Source organism: Nerophis lumbriciformis, linkage group LG19, assembly GCF_033978685.3.
Source record: "Nerophis lumbriciformis linkage group LG19, RoL_Nlum_v2.1, whole genome shotgun sequence".
In the NCBI taxonomy this organism is placed as follows: Eukaryota; Metazoa; Chordata; class Actinopteri; order Syngnathiformes; family Syngnathidae; genus Nerophis; species Nerophis lumbriciformis.
This window is the reverse complement of record NC_084566.2, coordinates 33,845,372-33,860,814: the sequence shown is the minus strand read 5'-3', so window position 1 is coordinate 33,860,814 and position 15,443 is coordinate 33,845,372. Positions and strand designations below refer to the sequence as shown.

Here is a 15,443-nt window from a genome sequence, read left to right as displayed (position 1 = left end):
CATAGTTTGGCCGGGCTCCAGTGCGACTTATATATATTTTTTTCCTTCTTTATTATGCATTTTCGGCAGGTGCGACTTATACTCCGAAAAATACGGTATATAAGTCGCATTTTTTGGGGAAATCGTATTTATTTTCTGCTGCATATTTCACTACTTCCAGCTTGTAACCTGCAGTATATGATTTCCTTTCCGGTGCCATTTTTGTTCAGTCCTTCTCAGTTTTTATAAATTACCGCCAATGTTGAATTGATCAATTATCATAGGTACGGAAGTAGTAGCTGGTAGCATCTTTTTTTTCCACAATGCACTTCTGCCATGACCCGCCCCCGCCAAATTTGTATTGGTTGACGTCATACTTGCCAACCTTGAGACCTCCGATTTCGGGAGGTGGGGGGTGGAGGGGTGGGGGCGGAGGGCGTGGTTAAGAGGGGAGGAGTATATTTACAGCTAGAATTCACCAAGTCAAGTATTTCATATATATATATATATATATATATATATATATATATATATATATATATATATATATATATATATATATATATATATATATATATATACATGTATATATATATATATATATATATATATATATATATATACAGTATATATATATATATATATATAATAAAATAAATATATAGTTATAGCTAGAATTCACTGAAAGTCAAGTATTTCTTATATATATATATATATATATATATATATATATATATATAGCTAATATATAATATATATATATATATATATATATATATATATATATATATATATATAAGAAATACTTGACTTTCAGTGAATTCTAGCTAGATATATATATATATATATATATATAAATAAAAGAAATACTTGAATTTCAGTGTTCATTTATTTACACATATACACACACATAACACTCATCTACTCATTGTTGAGTTAAGGGTTGAATTGTCCATCCTTGTTCTATTCTCTGTCACTATTTTTTCTAACCATGCTGAACACCCTCTCTGATGATGCATTGCTGTGTGGCAGTGCTTTCATCAAATGCACTAGATGGCAGTATTGTCCTGTTTAAGAGTGTCACAACATTGCTGTTTACGGCAGACGAACTGCTTTACGGTAGACGAAAACGTGACTGCTGTTGTTGTGTGTTGTTACCGCGCTGGGAGGACGTTAATGAAACTGCCTAACAATAAACCCACATAAGAAACCAAGAACTCGCCCTCGATCATTCAACAGTTATAACGTGATTGGGCAGGCACGTTGTTTATATTGTGGGAAAGCGGACTCAGGTCCGCATGGAGCTGGAGGGGGCGTGGCCTTCAGCTCCGCCTGAATTTCGGGAGATTTTCGGGAGAAAATTTGTCCCGGGAGGTTTTCGGGAGAGGCGCTGAATTTCGGGAGTCTCCCGGAAAATCCGGGAGGGTTGGCAAGTATGGTTGACGTGTGTGTGTGTGTGTGTGACGATTGCTGATATACGTCTAGTCTCTTACATGAATGAGATAAATAATATTATTTGATATTTTACGGTAATGTGTTCATAATTTCACACATAAGTCGCTCCTGAGTATAAGTCGCACCCTCGGCCAAACTATGAAAAAAACTGCGACTTATAATAAATACGGTATTTAGGTTTAGGTAGGTAGATAGGTCTTTATTGTCATTGCACAGGTACAACAAAACTTTGTTTTCAGCACAAACCCGTTCAAGATGAGACAAACAAACAGTGTACAGGGTTACAGAACAGGAACGCTGATGAGTCGCCACAAGGTGCCCCCGTAAAAGATGGGAAAAAGGTCAATTATGTATAATATATTATAATATAGCGATGACGTCCTCACCTCTTTAATGTCCATCAAAGAAGCAGAGTGTCTGCTGAGCCGCTGCAGCTTCTCCTGGGAGGTGAGCCTGGTCGAAGCGTCGGAGCCACCAAAGACCACCTGGAAGTGTCGCACCAGCAACTCCACCATGAGCGCCTGGTAGGGGTAGTCCACCAAGGAGGACAAGGACACCTCGGCTTCGGCCTGCCGGGGCTTGACCAGCGTGGGGCCGAAGATGATGCCCAGGTTGCTCGCCGTCATCTTGTTCTCCTCCGCCTGCTCGGCCACTCTGTGACAAAAAAGTCAAACATCGCGTGTCAAGAGCAGGTTTTAAATTAGCGGCTCTGCGTGACACACTGCTAAAACTGACATCTACCGTATTTTTGGAGTATAAGTCGCACCGGAGTATAAGTCGCACCGGAGTATAAGTCGCACCGGCCGAAAATGTATAATAAAGAAGGGAAAAAACATATATAAGTCGCACTGGAGTATAAGTCGCATTTTTGGGGGAAATTTATTTGATAAAAGCCAACACTAAGAATAGACATTTGAAAGGCAATTTAAAATAAATAAAGAATAGTGAACAACAGGCTGAATAAGTGTACGTTATATGAGGCATAAATAACCAACTGAGAACGTGCCTGGTATGTTAACGTAACATATTATGGTAAGAGTCATTCAAATAACTATAACATATAGAACATGCTATACGTTTACCAAACAATCTGTCACTCCTAATCGCTAAATCCCATGAAATCTTATACGTCCAGTCTCTTACGTGAATGAGCTAAATAATATGATTTGATATTTTACGGTAACGTGTTAATAATTTCACACATAAGTCGCTCCTGAGTATAAGTCGCACCCCCGGCCAAACTATGAAAAAAACTGCGACTTACAGTCTGAAAAATACGGTAAGTAAGATTAAATATCTCAAATAAGGGTGATATTTGCTTAATATTTGCTGATAAGATAATTCTTCTCACTAAGCAGATTTTATGGTAGAGGTATGGTTTTAAGGGTTTTGGTCCTAAATGATCTCAGTAAGATATTACAGCTTGTTGCTGAGATTTGATGACCTATATTGAGTAAAACATGCTTGAAACTAGAATATCAACTGTTGCAAAGCTGTGTCATCAACACTCACAAGTATAAAACTACTTTTTTAAAGTAATCATTTCTTATTTCAAGCATGAAAAAAAATAATGACTTTGACACAATTGTGTCTCATAATTAAAACAGATGACAGCCAAATGGACTTTGCTGTTTGATTTTCAATAAAACAATAGAAAATACGTACTCATATAGTAGTACAGTTGGCACAGTACAGTAAACTGACAGTTAATATTTAAACATTTCACATTTCTAACAATTTTGAACAGAAATAGTTCATACATATTCAGATAAATTCTTCAAAATACAATTAAAAACATTTTGGCCGGGGGCCGGGCTGTATATATGCGCACTAATTGACTGAAAGAGCACGCACTTGGCGCGATGATGTCATGTTATCAATGGAAAAATGCATTTTTAGACCATATGATTTGCCTGAGCGGCTAGGAGACCCCGAGAGTAACAAGCGGTTGCCTTGTTGCCTTTCCATTAAGAACAATAAATTAGTTTTTAGTATAAGTTTGCTGGTTTCAAGAAATGTAATGCCGAGTGCATATCATTATGTCAAGATAATGGCACTAGCATTTACTTCATTTAAGGATATTTTTCAACATATTGAGCAAAAAGGTCCCTTTTTTTTTTCTACCAAGAAAAGTGCACTTGTTATTAGTGAGAATATACTTATTTTAAGGTATTTTTGGGTTCATTGAGGTTAGCTAATTTTACTTGTTTTGGAAAGTCTTGACAAGCCAAATTTTCTTGTTCTATTGGCAGATAATTTTGCTTAGTTCAAGTAAAATACCCCTCATTTTTGTATTTTTCTTTTGTTTTTGAACACTGACTTTTTGCAGTGTACAGCTTGTAGCTGAGATTTGATGACCTATATTGAGTAAAACATGCTTGAAACTAGAATATCAACTGTTGCAAAGCTGTGTCATCAACACTCACAAGTATAAAACTACTTTTTTAAAGTAATAATTTCTTATTTCAAGCATTAAAAAAAAATCATGATGCCGAGCGCATATCATTATGTCAAGATAATGGCACTAGCATTTACTTATTTAAGAATATTCTTCATTATATTGAGCAAAAAGGTCCCTTTTTTTCTACTAAGAAAAGTGCACTTGTTATTAGTGAGAATATACGTATTTTAAGCTATTTTTGAGTTCATTGAGGTTAGCTAATTTTACTTGTTTTGGAAAGTCTTGACAAGCCGAATTTTCTTGTTCTATTGGCAGATAATTTTGCTTAGTTCAAGTAAAATACAACTAATTTTTTGATTTTTTTTAATTGTTTTTGAACACTGACTTTTTGCAGTGCACACTTGGGGCCACTTCCTGTACACTTTGAGGAAATCTGACTATTTTTAGTTCCACCAAGCACTTGACTACACAAAACGTCCTCCGAGTGCGGGGTCAACAACCCGCGGCTCTTTGGTGCCGCCATAAAAAATGATTAAAAATGGAAAAAGATGGGGGGGAAATAATTTTTTTGTTTTAGTATATTTTTTGTTTGAGGACAAACATGACACAAACCTTCCCACTTGTTAGGAAGCCCACTGTTTAATATGTTTGTGTGCACGCTTCACTGATGAAACTATTTGGCGAACATCGTTTTGTCCTACTAATTTCAGCGGTTCTTGAACCCACCATAGTGTGGACTGTGACGCGACAGTTTGTTTACATGTAAAATATTCCACTCCTTTGTCTCAGTTTGTCCACCAAACGTTTTATACTGTGTGTGAATGCACAAAGGTGAGCTTTGTTGATGTTATTGACTTGTTGGAGTGCCAATCAGGCATATTTGGTCAGTGCATGACTGCAAGCTAATCAATGCTAACATGCTATTTACTAATGTTACTAATTTACTAATGTTTTTTAAAATGTGTAGAATATTACATTTCAACATTTCTGTCAACGAAGATTTGCTTGAGCCTGGGACACAGTCATTTTGATAGTAGGCTATTATAGCTAGATACTTACATCATGTGTTGCCTTCATTATAACGCTTATATACGGCTTTTCATTTTTTGCGGCTCCAGACAGACTTGTTTTTTTGTATTTTTGGTCATATATGGCTCTTTCAATGTTTTGGGTTGCCGACCCCTGTGCTAGTGTTTGTGGTTAAGGTCCGTACCTGTTCAGGTGCGCTATGAGGTAATGCAGAGTGCGGTAGTTGGCGGCGGGCAGTTGACGCAGCAGGTCCCTGATCCGCAGAACCGCACGGTTGAGGTGGACGCTCGGGCTGCTGGGTTTCTCCCCTTTCACCTGGGCGCTCTGCAGGGCGTCGGCCTCCTCCACGACCGCCCGCTGGTACTCCTTAGCCAGGCCGATGAAGTCGTTGTAGTGGCGGTAAAGGATCAGCGGCTCTGGTAACTGCACACAGAACACAATGTGGGTTTTATTACTAAAACATCATAGCACTTTTTCATACGGTCTCGTCCAATCAGATGGCTCTGCTATCATCCAGCTCACTAGCATGTTATCTGGGGATCGCTATGACTTGGCATCCATTTTCTAAACCGGGGTCAGGTGTAAGCTGGAGCCTATCCCAGCTGAGTTTTTGTGAGAGGTCACCTGTCATTCATACTAACGGACAATTTAAGCCTGGAATATACTCTTGTGTAGGCGACGCCGTTGTGCCCCCTTGACCCTGCGTAACGTCCCACAACACTCGCATGCACCGCCAAAAAAATCCTATGTTTGCAACGCAGAGCTGTGATTGGTCAGTTTTTTGCCACGGATGGTCCCTGAATACAGGCCAGCAGACTAGGCTTGAATTGCACAAATTATTGTATGAAATAAAACAACAGTGATTAGCAGCATTTAAGTCCCATCTTAAAACTCATTTGTATACTCTTTAAATAGACCCCCTTTTAGACCAGTTGATCTGCCGTTTCTTTTCTTTTCTTCTCTGCCCCCCTCTCCTGCGTGGAAGGGGGGGCACAGGTCCGGTGGCCATGGATGAAGTGCTGGCTGTCCAGAGTCGGGATGTGGGGTGGATCGCTCGCCTGTGCATCGGTTGGGGACATCTCTGCGCTGCTGACCCGTCTCCGCTCGGGATGGTCTCCTGCTGGCCCCACTATGGACTGGACTCTCACTATTATGTTAGATCCACTATAAACTGGACTCTTACTATTATGTTAGATCCACTATGGACTGGACTCTCACTATTATGTTAGATCCACTATGAACTGGACTCTTACTATTATGTTAGATCCACTATGGACTGGACTCTCACTATTATGTTAGATCCACTATGGACTGAACTCTCACTATTATGTTAGATCCAGTATGGACTGGACGCTCACTATTATGTTAGATTCACTATGGACTGGACTCTCACTATTATGTTAGATTCACTATGGACTGGACTCTCACACTATTTTGTTAGATCCACTATGGACTGGACTCTCACACTATTATGTTAGATCCACTATGGACTGAACTCTTACTATTATGTTAGATCCACTATGGACTGGACTCTCACAATATTATGCTAGATCCACTATGGACTGGACTTTTACTATTATGTTAGATCCACTATGAACTGGACTCTCACTATATTATGCTAGATCCACTATGGACTGAACTCTTACTGTTATGTTAGATCCACTATGGACTGGACTCTCACAATATTATGCTAGATCCACTATGGACTGAACTCTTACTGTTATGTTAGATCCACTATGGACTGGACTCTCACAATATTATGCTAGATCCACTATGGACTGAACTCTTACTATTATGTTAGATCCACTATGGACTGGACTATCACAATATTATGTTAGATCCACTATGGACTGAACTCTTACTATTATGTTAGATCCACTATGGACTGGACTCTCACAATATTATGTTAGATCCACTATGGACTGAACTCTTACTATTATGTTAGATCCACTATGGACTGGACTCTCACTATTATGTTAGATCCACTATGGACTGGACTTTCACAATATTATGTCAGACCCACTCGACGTCCATTGCATCCGGTCTCCCCTAGAGGGGGGGGGGGCGGTCCTCTCCAAGGTTTTTCATAGTCATTCACATTGACGTCCCACTGGGTTGTGAGTTTTCCCTTGCCCTTATGTGGGCTCTGAACCGAGGATGTCGTTGTGGCTTGTGCGGCCCTTTGAGACACTTGTGATTTAGGGCTATATAAATAAACATTGATTGATTGATTAAACATTTGCATGAAAACGTGTGTACTTAATATCTCGGTGCACTTTAAAAATAATCACTGTGTGTTTTTCAGTTTATTGTGTTGTTGTTGCGTCCAGAAGAAGTCAAAGTATAACACTGTTTTAAACTTTTATTGCCAATTTTTTGTGCTAATAACAGGTTAAATTCTGACAAATTATTTCTCGTGCACATACCGTATTTTTCGGACTATAAGTCGCAGTTTTTTTCATAGTTTGGCCGGGGGTGCGACTTATACTCAGGAGCGACTTATGTGTGAAATTATTAACACATTAGCGTCAAATATCAAATAATATTATTTATCTCATTCACGTAAGAGACTAGACGTATAAGATTTCATGGGATTTAGCGATTAGGAGTGACAGATTGTTTGGTAAACGCATAGCATGTTCTATATGTTATAGTTATTTGAATGACTCTTACCATAATATGTTACGTTAACATACCAGTTGGTTATTTATGCCTCATATAACGTACACTTATTCAGCCTGTTGTTCACTATTCTTTATTTATTTTAAATTGCCTTTCAAATGTCTATTCTTGGTGTTGGCTTTTATCAAATACATTTCCCCAAAAAATGCGACTTATACTCCAGTGCGACTTATATATGTTTTTTTCCTTCTTTATTATGCATTTTCGGCCGGCGCGACTTATACTCCGAAAAACGCGGTAAGTCTTTTTCTCTCACACACATCACTTCTTATTCTCTCCCCCAATAATCTTTCAGGCACGGTAGATTTACAAACATGTGAACTCTGAACATGACCATACGGATTAACAACAGCATGTCGTTAACTTACAATAATTATTGAACAATTTTGTTTATTTACAATTAACCTCTTAAGGCCCAAGCTGTTTGTTTACATGCTTTTTGTATTTCTCTTTGCTATTTGGGCTTATTGGACCCTAATTAGAATAAAAACTAAGAATCATCTTTTTATATGATGTACTTAGTCCATAAGTAACAAACGTGTACTTCATGTTTAGTGACATGCTAATTCTTATTTTTACACTTTTTTCCGTTGTATGTTATACTCTTCTGACACCACCAGATGGCAGTATAAGTGTCCACATAAGCGGCCATAAGACCCCAATTCAGTAGTGTACACAATTTTGGAAATAAGAGCTAAAATGTGCTGTCCACGCATGTGGCCACTAAGCCTTTAGAGGTTTGATAGCTCTTTCTTGTCCCATGTCCCAAATGGCCGAATAGCGTTGCAAATAATAATAGCGTCTTGTTCAGACGTTGCAGAGTCCATCTTCACAAAGGTATTTTCCTCTGGTTTATCAGTAAAATGTCCATTAAAAGTAAACTGATGATTCTGAAAGATTAGGTCCAGTGTGGATGTCGTCTACCATCACTCTTCACAAGAAGGAAATACCGTATCTAGTCAATGACAGCTGCAGCTGCTCCTTCTGGAGACACTGCCCCTTAGTGTTTTGGAAGAGAATTACAAGTCTGGCGCCACCTCCCCCCCACGGAAGAACTATAAATCAAACAAGACGCGTCCGACAAGCTATGTGACGCGAGAGTATACACCAGGCTTTAGAGTCTCAATTTAGAGTGTTTTGGGGTGTGGTAGACAACCCACATAAGGGCGGGTAAAACATGCAAACACCACAGAGATGATGCAACGGAGATTCCAACATTTAATCTCTTGTAGGGATGTACCAATACCGAAAATGTCATATCATGGTTATCGTGACCAAAATTATCATTATTTTTGCGGTATTGTTGAATGTGCTCAAAAAGTACTTTTACACACTGAAATCTTTTGACCAAGTTATTTTTTTTTTAATAACTAAAATAAATAGTTACACTGTTAAAAAAAACTCACTACTTTGCAAGTTTTGTTTTATGCTGTTATGCTTCACTGGTAGTCTTTTAGTGTTATATTTGATCTGTTTTGGTGGCAAATCTTTTATTGTTTTATATTTATTTAAATGAAAAGTACATAACAAATAAAATCTATTATTATTACTAGAGATGTCCGATAATATCGGCTGGCCGATAAATGCGTTAAAATGTAATATCGGAAATTATCGGTATCGTTTTTTTTATTATCGGTATCGTTTTTTTTGTTTTGTTTTTTGTTTTAATTAATTCAACATAAAAAACACAAGATACACTTACAATTAGTGCACCAACCCAAAAAACTTCCCTCCCCCACTCATTAACACAAAAGGGTTGTTTCTTTCTGTTATTAATATTCTGGTTCCTACATTATATATCAATATATATCAATACAGTCTGCAAGGGATACAGTCCGTAAGCACACATGATTGTGCGTGCTGCTGGTCCACTAATAGTACTAACCTTTAACAGTTAATTTGACTCATTTTCATTAATTACTCGTTTCTATGTAATTGTTTTTATATTGTTTTACTTTCTTTTTTATTCAAAAAAATGTTAATAATTTATTTTTCTTATTTTATTTTCTTATTTAAAAAAAAAAAGGATCTTATCTTCACCATACCTGGTTGTCCAAATTAGGCATAATAATGTGTTAATTCCACGACTGTATATATCGGTATCGGTTGATATCGGTATCGGTAATTAAAGAGTTGGACAATATCGGAATATCGGATATCGGCAAAAAGTAATTATCGGACATCCCCAATTATTACCTATTATTTCTGGCAGGCATCGTGTTGTCCCAGTCGGTTCAGCGGTCCTTGAACGCACCATAAAAACACCTCTGTCTCATAATCTTTGATCACTCACTCAATAAGAGAGCAAAATACCGTATTTTTCGGAGTATAAGTCGCACCGGCCGAAAATGCATAATAAAGAAGGAAAAAAACATATATAAGTCTCATTTTTTGGGGAAATTTATTTGATAAAACCCAACACCAAGAATAGACATTTGAAAGGCAATTTAAAATAAATAAAGAATAGTGAACAACAGGCTGAATAAGTGTACGTTATATGAGGCATAAATAACCAACTAGTATGTTAACGTAACATATTATGGTAAGAGTCATTCAAATAACTATAACATATAGAACATGCTATACGTTTACCAAACAATCTGTCACTCCTAATCGCTAAATCCCATGAAATCTTATACGTCTAGTCTCTTACGTGAATGAGATAAATAATATTATTTGATATTTTACGCTAATGTGTTAATAATTTCACACATAAGTCGCTCCTGAGTATAAGTCGCACCCCCGGCCAAACTATGAAAAAAACTGCGACTTATAGTCCGAAAAATACGGTAATTGTACAATATCACTACTGCTACTACATTAGTTGCTTGTTGCAGTTGTTGAGTCTGTTTATTTAGCACCAAAATGAGGCACCTATAGCTTCTTTTTTCAGTCTGGTTACCACCGTTTACATTGGCACCGGTGCTATTATGGAACCTGGTTACAGGTGTTATGCATATATTGAGTTTCTTACATCTGTGATGTCCAAACAAGGACTGACCTGTCTCAGGTAGAGCTTGAGGACGTTGCTGATGTCGTGCGGCGAGAGCTCAGACAGCTCCACCAAATCTTTGCCGTTTTCGAACGCCTGGCAGAGCTTCTCCACGCGCGACTTGGCGCCGTTCACACGATAAATGCCCTAGGAAAAGAAGATGTTACGATACAAGATTGCTTATGGTCCGCATCTGCGGAGACAAACAGAGTTCTACCTTGATGTTGAGGGCGCGGCTTTCTATCTCGGAGGTACACTTTTTGATGATAAAGGGGATCCCGTCGACGCTGTTCTTAGCCGCCTGGGCGAAGCTGATGCCGAAGAGCTGCAACCTGCCCTGCAGCTTTTTATGTCCACACTGGATGGCCAGCGTTTCCAGACACTTTTTGTGGCAGGCCAGAGAGCACTAACAGGAAAAAAAGTTTACGTCACACAGTACTCAAGGCGCGGGACGTCCCTAAATGAACCCAGTACCTCCTCGCACTCGGCCCCGTGGAAGACCACCAGGCTGTCGCACTCCCGACATTTGGACGGTGCTCGTAGCTTCCTCAGCTTGTGCGTTTGGGCGGCTTTGGACATTTGAGCATTTCGAAAAGGGCCGGGAGAGCTTGCCGTCTCTGTCACCATCTCTGCCAGACCTGCAAATGAAAAAGTTTGCATCATGTGCATAATGCATCAATCAGAATATCCATGCATCCATCTTCCTCCGCTTATCCGAGGTCGGGTCGCGGGGGCAGCAGCCTAAGCAGGGAAACCCAGACTTTCCTCTCCCCAGCCACTTCGTCCAGCTCTTCCCGGGAGACATAGTCTTCCCAACGTGTCCTGGGTCTTACCCGGTCGGACGTGCCCTAAACACCTCCCTAGGGAGGCGTTCGGGTGGCATCCTGACCAGATGCCCGAACCACCTCATCTGGCTCCTCTCCATGTGGAGGAGCAGCGGCTTTACTTTGAGCTCCTTCCGGATGACAGAGCTTCTCACCCTATCTCTAAGGGAGAGACCCGCCACCCGGTGGAGGAAACTAATTTCGGCCGCTTGTACCCGTGATCTTGTCCTTTCGGTCATAACCCAAAGCTCATGACCATAAGTGAGGATGGGAACGTAGATCGACCGGTTAATTGAGAGCTTTGCCTTCCGGCTCAGCTCCTTCTTCACCACAACGGATCGATACAGCGTCCGCATTACTGAAGACGCCGCACCGATCCGCCTGTCGATCTCACGATCCACTCTTCCCTCACTCGTGAACAAGACTCCGAGGTACTTGAACTCCTCCACTTGGGGCAAGATCTCCTCCCCAACCCGGAGATGGCACTCCACCCTTTTCCGGGCGAGAACCGTGGACTCGGACTTGGAGGGGCTGATTCTCATCCCAGTCGCTTCACACTCGGCTGCGAACCGATCCAGTGAGAGCTGAAGATCCTGGCCAGATGAAGCCATCAGGATCACATCATCTGCAAAAAGCAGAGACCTAATCCTGCAGCCACAAAACCGGATCCCCTCAACGCCTTGACTGCGCCTAGAAATTCTGTCCATAAAAGTTATGAACAGAATCGGTGACAAAGGGCAGCCTTGGCGGAGTCCGACCCTCACTGGAAACGTGTCCGACTTACTGCCAGCAATCAGAATATTGGTGAAATATGTGATTTAACGATAAATGTTAAAGGTTCTTTGTCTCTATTTGCCAGCGACACCATAAAACATTCACACTGACAACATGACGCCACAGCAGATACAGAAGTAAGACATCCGGCCAAAAATAACAGAAGTTCTATTTGTGTAGCTCAGTCTGGCTACTGTCGCACTAATTCTTCCTCTATTCTAAAAAAAAATGAATACATGGGATGTGCCGATCAGGGTTTTATGCTGCCAGTTCCAATACTGATCATCCGTGAGTGAGATCGGTCGATACCGATCACTTCACAATTGTTCTTATTTATGGTTAGTGCTATTGACATTTTAACAATATCAACACAATATTCAAACGAGGGATGTCCAGTGCTGCCTATGAGACAATTTAAATGCTTTAAAATGTAATATCGGAAATGATCGGTATCGGTTTCAAAAAGTAAAACGTATGACTTTTTAAAACGCCGCTATATGGAGTGGTACACGGACGTAGGGAGAAATACAGAGCGCCAATAAACCTTAAAAGGCACTGCTTTTGCGTGCCAGCCCAATCACATAATATCTACGGCTTTTCACACACACACACAAGTGAATGCAAGGCATTCCGCCCTGAGATCGGTAGGTTGTGAGTTCAAACCCCGGCCGAGTCATACCAAAGACTATAAAAATGGGACCCGTTACCTCCCTGCTTGGCACTCAGCATCAAGGGTTGGAATTGGGGGTTAAATCACCAAAAATGATTCCCGGGCAGGGCCACCGCTACTGCTCACTGCTCCCCTCACCTCCCAGGGGGTGATCAAGGGTGATGGGTCAAATGCAGAGAATAATTTCGCCACACCTCATGTGTGTGTGTGACAATCATTGGTACTTTAACTTTAACTTAACTTGGTCAACAGCCATACAGGTCACACTGAGGGTGGCGGTATAAACAACTTTAACACAGTTACAAATATGCGCCACACTGTGAACCCACACCAAACAAGAATGACAAACACATTTCGGGAGAACGTCCGCACCGTAACACAACAGAACAAATACCCAGAACCCCTTGCAGCACTAACTCTTCCTGGACGCTACAATATACACCCCCCGTCACACCCCCCCAACCCCGCCCACCTCAACCTTTTCATCATCTCTCAGGGAGAGCATGTCCCACATTCCAAGCTGCTGTTTTGAGGCATGTTAAAAAAAATAATGCACTTTGTGACTTCAATAATAAAATGGCACTTTTTTTCCATAACTTGAGTTGATTTATTTCGGAAAACCTTGTTACATTGTTTAATGCATCCAGCGGGGCATCACAACAAAATTAGGCATAATAATGTCTTAATTCCACGACTGTATATATCGGAATCGGTTGATATCGGAATCGGTAATTAAGAGTTGGACAATATCGGAATATCGGCAAAAAAGCCATTATCGGACATCTCTAATTCAAACTATTTCCTTATCGTCATTTATTACATACAATTGTGTAAGCAAAACTAAGTAAATAGTACAAACAACTAAACCAAAGCAAAACCTAATATTCACTTTTAAATAATTTGCTTTGTGCCCTCAACGTTCTCCTGTCCAAAGAAATATACCCTGAATTTGTAAACATTAACAAAAACACAAAATGAAACTAAAAATGATCTAATCACCCTAGTATGTGCTGATACAACACAAAGGGCCTGATTTACTAAGATCCAAATATCAAATAGCAAAAAATTAAATAGCGTGTACTATGAGTGGGCGTGCTGCGTGTGATCTAAAGATCAAAAGTGGATTTTTTCAAACATATGGGCATACTTGCCAACCTTGAGACCTCCAATTTCGGGAGGTGGGGGGTGGGTGCGGGGGGCGTGGTTGGGGCGGGGGCGTGGTTGGGGGCGTGGTTAAGAGGGGAGGAGTATATTTACAGCTAGAATTCACCAAGTCAAGAATTTCATATATATATATATATATATATATATATATATATATATATATATATATATATATATATATATATATATATATATATATATATATACCGTATATATATATATATATATCCCCGCGACCCCGAAGGGAATAAGCGGTAGAAAATGGATGGATGGATGGATGGATATATATATATATATATATATATATATATATATATATATATATATATATATATATATATATATATATAAGAAATAATTGACTTTCAGTGAATTCTAGCTATATATATATATATATATATATATATATATATATATATATATAAATAAAAGAAATACTTGAATTTCAGTGTTCATTTATTTACACATATACACACACATAACACTCATCTACTCATTGTTGAGTTAAGGGTTGAATTGTCCATCCTTGTTCTATTCTCTGTCACTATCTTTCTAACCATGCTGAACGCCCTCTCTGATGATGCATTGCTGTGTGGCACGCACAAAAGTGCTTTCATCAAATGCACTAGATGATTGTCCTGTTTAAGAGTGTCACAACATTGCTGTTTACGGCAGACGGACTGCTTTACTGTAGACGTTCTTTATATTGTGGGAAAGCGGACTCAGGTCCGCATGGAGCTGGAGGGGGCGTGGCCTCCAGCTCCGCCTGAATTTCGGGAGATTTTCGGGAGAAAATTTGTCCCTGGAGGTTTTCGGGAGAGGCGCTGAATTTCGGGAGTCTCCCGGAAAATCCGGGAGGGTTGGCAAGTATGCATATGGGGCTTTTACTACAGAGAACCTGTGTTTTTTTAAATGGCTTTAATTAGAGACCCTGTCTGTTATTTACTTACTGGAAGACCACGCACCCGTCACCTATAGGATACTTGGCTGTTAATTGGTGGGATGTCAGAGTGAGGGGTCTGTACCACGAGGGTCCAGTATTCTTCCTTTAAAAGCTGTCCACGGTCCAGAGTCTACTCCAAGGACTGAGCTACTGCCACCCCCAATGAAACAATGACTTTACTGTACAAGCAAGCTCCCTGACCTGCAATTGTAACTGGGCCACAGCGGTGAGAATTCCAACCACGGGACCACTGGAGACTTATGTTTATTGCACTGGCCGGGAATCGAAACCGAGCCTCCCACGTGGCAGAGAGAGAATTCCACAACGGAACACCAGCTCAAAACATGGCCTCCCGTTACGGCTCGTCTCTAGCGTAATTTTTACATAACACCCTCATGAATAAACAAATGAGAGGTCAGGATGTGCCTCTCGTGCCATCTTCATGAAAGTGTCTCAGAGGCAGCACTGCAAAAACTGAAATCTAAGTAAGATTAAATATCTCAAATAAGGGTGATATTTGCTTATTTTCT

The 15,443-nt window shown here is 40.0% G+C and overlaps 1 protein-coding gene across 3 annotated transcripts in view; it reads right to left on the bottom strand.

Moving 5' to 3' along the window:
• Nucleotides 1-15,443, bottom strand: part of LOC133618479 (rho GTPase-activating protein 29-like) — a 104,703-nt gene that overhangs the window by 5,942 nt on the left and 83,318 nt on the right. For all 3 annotated transcript variants that reach the window (XM_061978867.2, XM_061978869.2, XM_061978868.2), the window contains 5 exons: nt 11,013-11,176; nt 10,756-10,944; nt 10,548-10,685; nt 5,049-5,287; nt 1,821-2,088 (listed from right to left, as the gene is read on the bottom strand). In XM_061978867.2, the coding sequence (XP_061834851.1) occupies nt 1,821-2,088; nt 5,049-5,287; nt 10,548-10,685; nt 10,756-10,944; nt 11,013-11,176 (998 nt within the window). The remainder of the gene's footprint in view (nt 1-1,820; nt 2,089-5,048; nt 5,288-10,547; nt 10,686-10,755; nt 10,945-11,012; nt 11,177-15,443) is intronic.